Source organism: Fukomys damarensis, unplaced genomic scaffold (assembly GCF_012274545.1).
Source record: "Fukomys damarensis isolate Sample0158 unplaced genomic scaffold, DMR_v1.0_HiC HiC_scaffold_17, whole genome shotgun sequence".
Taxonomy (NCBI): domain Eukaryota; kingdom Metazoa; phylum Chordata; class Mammalia; order Rodentia; family Bathyergidae; genus Fukomys; species Fukomys damarensis.
In genome coordinates this window covers 33,453,809-33,462,226 of record NW_022900929.1, presented here as the reverse complement: position 1 = coordinate 33,462,226, position 8,418 = coordinate 33,453,809, and the positions used below count along the sequence as shown (strand labels likewise).

Genomic DNA, 8,418 nt, shown 5'->3' with positions numbered 1-8,418 from the left:
AATAGGGTCTTGCTGTATGGTTTAGGTTGGCCTTGAATTCTTTATGTAACCTAGGCTGGCCTCAAATTCACAGTGTTCCTTCTACCTCAGCCTCTCAAGTGTGCCACCCTGCATTGCCTAGCTTGTTTGCCAATTATTTTTAATCTTCCTTCTAGTGTGGTAAATATACCACTTTTTGACTATAGCATGCTTTGTATTATATGTTTAAAATACCTTTTTTTGACATTAAAAATATGTTTGCAATACATAATGATTACATTCATTGTGGGGAATTGGTACAGGTATGTAACACATCTTGATTCTTTTTGTCCCCCTCCTCTTCCACCCTCTGTGCCCCACCCCCTTTGCTAGCATCAGATTTATTCCCTCTAAAATACTTTTATGTTGCATATGGCCACTATGGTAGCTAAAAGAGAGCAACGTAAAAAATTCTCAGACTTAATGGGAACCAGATTACACTAATATACTGAAATAAATACTAGTAGGCCTTGCAGCAAGTCAAATTATTCTATGTCATTGGGAAAAAAGAAAAAATATTGGTCAGTCAATGTCACTTCTGTTTCATGGAAACATACAAATCACTTTTCTTAGAGATTTACCAATTGCCTGGACAGTGAAAGCACATGTGCTCCAGGTCAGCATGGGGACTCGAGGATCCATTTCATCAGGAGGCACTTTCAGTCCAATTCTATACACTGTTGTGGCAAAGAGAATGACCATTTCCTTGATACTATTAGAATACTTGATCCTAAAAATAAAACAAGAAAAATTTATATAACAATTTAGTAAAGGAGATCAACTCCATGCCTGTGGATTCCACACCCTGGCCATGACCACCTGCCAATTCCAAGCTGGCTCTGCATTTTGTTTCCCCTTGCAAGGGGTAGCAGAGGTGCCAACCAACCAACCAACCACCACCAGCCAGATTGCGGACAAAACCAACGCCTGGGAACAGAAGAGGTGATGACACAGCAAGCCATCACCAGGCCACAACCATCTGCCAACTTCAAGCCAGCTTTACATTTTGCTTTCCCTTGACATATGGCAGCAGAAGTGCAAACTAATCAACCAACCTAATCCTGGATGAGGCAAATGCCCAGGAAAAAGGTAAGCATGAAGGGCCAGCCCAGACTCAGGTAAAAAGTATAAACCTTGCCAGTAGCTTCAGTGCTTACAGTATCATCTTCTTAAAGTAACTGGGTGAGAGACAACCACTGGAGACCGCTGCAGAAGGGTGCAGGTTAGACACAGACCCCCGAGAAGTTAAGTTTAGGCCAGGTAGGACATGGGCCTTTGCCCTCCAGTGACAGAAACAACAGGCCCGGCAAATGTGGACCTTAAGTCCAGCAGTCTGCTTAAATCCATGTACCATGGCCTACATCCAGCAGAGACCAGAGGGCTGGTTGCTTTTTCCATCTACCAAAGTGAGCAAAGACACACCTTGCTTGGCTTAGATGATTACCACAGTCTGGGATGAAAAGACAGAGGGGTGCAAAGAGGGCAGACACCTCACACACAGCCTCTAAAGCTAGGCAGAGAAAACCATGACACGATGGATTCCAAGCCTGCAGATCCTGGAAAGAAACCAATCAAAAACACAGTAGAATTTTGTGTTTTGGACTCAATCTTTAAAAATTTTTTATTTTTATTTTATTGCTTCTCTCTTTCCTTCATTGTTTTTTGGGGAGTGGGGGGTAGATGGGATTTTTGCGGCTCCTTTTTTCCCCACCTCACTTACTTTTAACTTTTTTTTTGAGACAGGGTCTCTTACTATGTAGTTCAGGCTGGTCTTAAACTCACTATGTACCCCAGGCTGGCCTGAAATTTGTGGCAATCCACCAGCCTCAGCCTCCCAAGTGCTGGGATTATAGGCATGCACCACCATGCCCAGTTCTTCTTATCTTTTATTTCCTGTATTTTACTATTTTTCTTTGTTCTTCTATGACTGTTTTCTAATACTATTAATTTCCCTTTATCCCTCAATAGGCTCTCTTATTTCACTTTTCTCATCTTCCATTAATTTTTCAAATATGATATTTTTCATTCTCTATTCCCCTACCCATTCTATCTTTACTAGTCTAGTAAATAATAACTTGGATTTTTTTGTTTTTGCTTTTTTTGGTACCAGGGATTGAATGCAGGACCTTCCACTTGCAAGGCAGGCACAGTATCAATGAGCTAAATCCTGACCTCATGTAAATAATTACTAGTATTAAGCTGTATGAATCTTTAGGTACCTTGTTAATTCTATGCTAATACTGTTTAATATTGTTTTATTGTTAGTGAAGTTAAGATTGTTCCATTTAGCATATACTTATTGTAGGTCAATATTTGGTTTGTCTTAGTGTTTATACCATAATTATGAATCTCTTTTCAAAGGTCAAGGGTGATACATTATTAGTTCATAGGGTATGTCAATATCCAGTTTGATGCTATTTTGTCAGTGATTTTATTACTATAGCCAAGGTGACACAGTTGTTATAATTAACTAGTTTTCTCTAGATGACAATATCTGGATTGCCTTTGTGTCATCAGTGATACTGTGGACCATTTCTGGAGAACTGGGTGCTAGGACAAATATGCTGCAGCTGCCACCAGATCCGTGGAGGTGGCTTGATCCTGGGACAGAGGCAAAGGGCCTACAATTACACTATGCTCAAAAGATACCTCTAAAAAGTAGATAATAACTAAACTAGCCACAAAGCTTTCTACTATAGAAAGATACTTTTTTTTCCCTTTTCTTTTTTTTCGAGTATTGAGGATTGAACTCAGGACCTTGCACTTGCCAGGCAGGTGCAGGCACCACTGAGCTAAATCCCCAGCAAGCTTTCTGCTATATAATCTCAAGCCTCAGTACAAAAAAATGCCTCCTACTCCCAACACCCCTAAGCTGATCCACGGGGCATTGTAGGGGAGGAAATCAAAAGCTATACAGCCAAATTATTTGAAAGGATAACAGAAGAAATAAAAAAATAGATCAATAAGATGTTTAGTGGGTCCGGGGATTTAGCTTAGTGGTTCTGCTGCCTACCTCACAAGTACAAGGTCCTGAGTTCAATCTCTGGTACTAAAAAAAAAAAAAAAAAAAAAAAAAAAAAAAAAAAAAAGACAGAGAGAGATGTTTAGTGAACTCAAAGAAGATATAACTAAACAGATAACTGGCTTAATAAAACAATCAGGAAGTCTATAGAAGACATTAATAACAAGGTAGCTAAGCTAAACAAAATGATACAAAACATGAATATCCAGCACTGAAAATAACTGGAGTCCATAAGGTAACAGATATTCAGGATATTAAAAACTCTGTCAAAAGATGAGCAGAAGGAACCAATGTGAGAAGAGAAGGTCAAAAATAGAAGTCAGAGTAGTTGTCAGTGATCAATTAATTAATGAAATACCTTAAAGACAACCAGAAAACATGAAAACCAAAAGCTGCTAGATGACTCAAAGAAGACTAGTTTAAGATTAACTGAATTAGTGAAAAAATAAGAAGGCAGAAAGGCATAAAAATATTGTTACTAAAATAATAGCAGAGCTTCCCACCCATGGCAGAATGGAAGTCCCAGCCCCACTGGGGAAGGGTAACCTTAAGGTCATTTCATACAGACGAATGGAATAGACATTTTGTGTCATTCTTCTCAAATATTTTCAGAGTCTCTCATTACACTCAGAATAAATCTAAGGTCTTCAGCCTTTCTGAATCCGTTACTACATGTTTACTTAATTTTACCGCATTAGGGATTGAACCCACAACATTTGCACTGCCCAGACTGGGCTCAAATTTGTGATCCTCCTGCCTCAGCTTCCCAGAGATTACAGATATGTGCCAAATATGACACAGCTACCAGTCCTTTCTGGCTCAAGAGTAAATACCATGCTCTCAGAGGGTTATCTTAAAGACCGGCCCTGAGTTTGGGGTAAAGGTAAAACACTCCACTTCTCTCTCATGGTAGGAATAAAAAGGCACAGCTCATCAGTGACTATTCCCAAAGGAAACTTCTGGAGCCTGAGGGGGAATGTGGGGTTAAAACTCTTAGAGCCCACTTGAAATGTCCCTTTTGTATGACACAGGACATCTACCACCTCCTCTTAAAATACTTTTCAGTTTCAGATCTAGGCTAAAACTGAGACTAAAGTCTCCTTATTCAAATCAACAGAATTCAATAAATAAATCTTATTTGGATCATAAGAAAAAAATAATAGAAAAGTTTCCAAGTATGGGAAAATTAAATATACAGGTAAGTGAAGTATATAGAATCCAAAACAGTCCAATTAGAAAAGAACCTCTCCACAACACATAAAAGTGAAAGTCCTAGAAGTTCAACACAAGAATAGAATCTTTTTTTTTTTTTTGGTATGTGGGATCAAACTCAGGTCCCTGCACTTGCCAGACAGGCAGTGGCACCACAGAGCTAAATCCCTGGCCCAAGAACAGAATCTTAAGAGCTGTTAGAGAAAAGAAATCCATCACTTATTAACAGCCAGGAGAGCTTGGAGTTGTATTTTAAGCCCTAAAAGAAAACAACTTTGAACCTAGACTGATATATCCTGCAAAATTATCTTTCAAAACTGATGGAGAAATAAGATATTTCCATGATTAAGAGCAGCTAAAGAAATTCATGACCACCAAGCCAGCACTCCAAAATTTCTTCAACTAGAAAGAGATAAGAAAGCTAAAAATGACAAAAGGTCTAATAGAAGAAATACACCAAGTAAAGTAGAGTGAGCATTTAAGTAGAAGGGAAAGAAAGGGAATCAGCAACAGGAAAACAGTGAAATGACAGGCATAAATCAATACCTATCCTTAATAATTCTCAAGGTGCCTGGTCTCAATTCCCCAATCAAAAGACACAGAATGGTAGAATGGATCAAGAAACAAAACCTAACAGTATGCTGTATACAAGAAACACATTTAACCCAAAAAGAAACTAATAGACAAAAAAAGATGGAAAACAATATTCCATGCAATGGAAACCTAAAAAAAAAGCAGGTGTAACTATCCTTTTTTCAGATAAATGGAATTCAAGACAAAGTTGATCAGAAAAGGCAAAGAAGATCACTACATATTGGTCAAGGGAACAATTCAAGGAGGAGATATGACAATTATTAACATATATACAACTTCGTAAAATAAGTAACACTGGACATAAAAGGTCAGATAAACATAACCATGATTACAGTGAGGGATGTCAATATTCTATTGTCACAAATAGATCAATTAAGAAAAAAAATCAACAAAGAAATATCAGAGATGAACATAAACATCACACAAATGGACTTACTAGATAATCTACTGAGTGTTCCACCCAGCCACAGAATATACAATCTTCTCAGCATCACAGAGAACCTTCTCTAAATAGACCACATATTAGTCAATATGGCATGCTTAAGTAAATACAAAAGTATCAAAATATCATGTATATCATTAGATTTTAGTGCAATGTAATTATAAATCAATTGTAAAAGAAACCACAAAAATTATGCATATGAATGGAAATTAAATAATACACTCTTTTTTTTTGGTACTGGGGATCGAACTTGGGTCCTTGCGCTTGCAAGGCAGGCCACCGAACCCCTGAGCTAAATCCCCGGCCCAATATACTCTTGAATAATCAATAGGTTACATAAGAAATCAAAGAAGAAACAGCTGGCCGTGGTGGCTCACGCCTGTAATCCCAACACTCAGGAGGCTGCAGCAGGAGGATCATTGTGAGTTCAAGACCAGCCTGGGCTACATAGTGAGTTCCAGGTCATTCTCAACTACATAGTGAGACCCTGAAAAAAAAAAAAAAAAAAAAAAAAAAAAAAAAGGAAACAAAGCAGTTTCTAGAACTAAACCAGAACTTCTGGGACACTGGTATGGCAAAAGAGCAGTCTTAGGGAAGTTTATGACTATGAATGCTCACATCACAAAAACAGAGTGAGCCGAAATAAATAACCTAACAGTGCATCTCAAGATCTTAGAAAATCAAGAACAACCCAAGTCCAAAGCTAGTCCTTTGGAACAAACCAAGTCCAAAGCAGTACAAGTGTGTTTATTGCTTTCCTCTTGTTGCTGAGACAAAATACCTAACACCCAAGGTTAGAGGGGAAGGGATTTATTTGGCTTACAGTTTGTAGAGGTTTCAGTCCAAAATTGGCTGGCTCCAAGACAGGGATGACAAACAGGCATCACAGAGGAGAAACAATATGGCACCCTCACAGTAGCAAAGGCAACAAGAGGAATTCGATGGCAACTCCTTGACCCTTTAATCATATTCAGACTACTTAGGGTAGGTAGCACTCACATCGTCAATCCTAGTGCCATTGAGCCTAGCATTGCATCATGAATCCATTCCAGCTTCACACACTCTAGATCAAGCCTATTAGGCTTTGGGAGGACATCTAGATTTAAACCATAACAACAAGGAAGGAAATTATAAAGATCTAAGTAAAAAAATCAAAGAAATTGAGACTAAAAACATAATACAAAGAATCAATGAGCCAGGTGTGATGGCATGTTCCCGTAATCCCAGCACTCAGGAGGCTGAGGCAGGAGAATTGCCTAGGGCAACACAGCAAGTTCAAGGCCAGCCTGAACCACAGACTGTCTTAAATACAACACAAAAAAAACCCACAAAATCACCTCCCACAAAACAAAACCCCCCAAATAAAATCAGGAACAAGACAAAGATATACATTATTAGTCAACATTACTGTTCAACACAGAATTCAAAATATTAGCCAGAGAAGTCAGGTGAGAAAGAATTAAAAGGGGTATGTATGAGAAAAGAAGTTAAATCATTATTATTTGCAGATGACTTGATCTTCTACTTACAAGACCTAAATGATTTCACCAAAAGACTTCTAGAACAACCAAATTTAGCAATGTAGCAGAATACAAAATCAACACAAAAAAATCCATAGCATTCCTGTACACCAATAATGAACTTACTGAGAAAGAAATTAGGGGGAAAAAAACATTCATAAATACTTAGGAATTAACCTAAACAAAGAAGTGAAAGATCTCTACAATGAAAACTACAAAAAAGGAGATCAAAGAAATCACCAGAAAATGGAAAGACATCCACTGTTGCTGGACAGGCAGAAACAATATATGCATCAAAATGGTCACTTCCAAAACTGATATACAGATTTAATGAAATTCCAATCAAAATACCAATAGCATTTTTCACAGAACTGGAGAAAACAACCCTAAAATTCATATGGAGGGCTGGGGATGTAACTCAGTGGCACAGTGCCTGCCTTGCAAACTTGAGGCCCTGAGTCTGATTCCTGGTACGGGGGAAAAAAAAAAAAAAAAAAGTTAAACATATGGAGCCAAAACAGACTCAGAATAGCAAAAACAATATTGGGTAACAAGTGGGAAGCATCACAACCTCAGATCTTAAGTTATAACTAGAGTGATAAAAGCAGCATGGCACTAGCACAAAAATAGGTAGATCAATGGAAAGAATAAAAGATGCATGGGCCGGGGATTTAGCTCAGTGGTTCGGTGGCCTGCCTTGCAAGCGCAAGGACTCGAGTTCAATCCTGGGTACCCAAAAAAAAAAAAAAAAAAAAAAAAAAGAAAAGAATAAAAGATGCAGAAATAACTTCAAGCAATTTCAACTATTTGATCTTTGACAAAGGTACCAAAAACATACAGTGGGGGAAAGATAGCCTCTTTAATAAATTGTGCTGGAAAAACTGGCTATTCACATGCCTAAGATTGAATCTAGACCCATATCTCTCATTAAATTAAAATGAAAATGGATCAAAGATCTAAATGTTAAAATAAATAATTTGTGGAAAGATAATGTAGGTAAAACTCTTGAACTTATAAGTGTAGACAAGAACTTTCTGAACAGAATCCTGGTGGCTCAGGAAGGAGTGCTGAGAATCAACAAGTGGGATCATGTCAAAATTTAAAACTTCTGCACAGCAAAAGAAATGACCAACTCCTGTCCACCAAACTTCCAAAAGGGATCTCTTTCTTTTTTACAGTTATTCTTAGACAAAGGACTAATACATAGAACAGAACACCCAAAATAAAAGACCCAATCAAAAATGGGCAAGTGAAATTAATAGATGCTTCTCAGAAGTAGAAATGACCAACTAATACATAAGGAACTTTTCAACAGTGCTGGCAATGTGAAAAAAGGAGATCAAAATAACAGGACAATTTCATCTTATACCAGAAAGAATAGCCATCATCAAGAAATCAAATACTAACAAATACTGGCGAGGCAGTGGAGAAAAAGCAACCCTTCCATACTGTTGGTGGGAATGTAAATTAGCATAGTCACTATGGAAATCTGTGAGGAGATTCTTCAAAAAACTAAAATTAGAAATTCCATTTGATCCAGCTATTCCCCTTCTTGGCATCTTCCCCCCAAACAGTTAAAGACATATCACAGTAATATATGCCTACACATG

The 8,418-nt window shown here is 37.8% G+C and overlaps 1 protein-coding gene across 3 annotated transcripts in view; it reads right to left on the bottom strand.

Moving 5' to 3' along the window:
* Positions 1-8,418, bottom strand: part of Ubr1 (ubiquitin protein ligase E3 component n-recognin 1) — a 186,562-nt gene that overhangs the window by 39,120 nt on the left and 139,024 nt on the right. For all 3 annotated transcript variants that reach the window (XM_010624811.3, XM_010624806.3, XM_010624808.3), the window contains one exon: positions 600-748. In XM_010624811.3, coding sequence (XP_010623113.1) covers positions 600-748 — 149 coding nt within the window. The remainder of the gene's footprint in view (positions 1-599; positions 749-8,418) is intronic.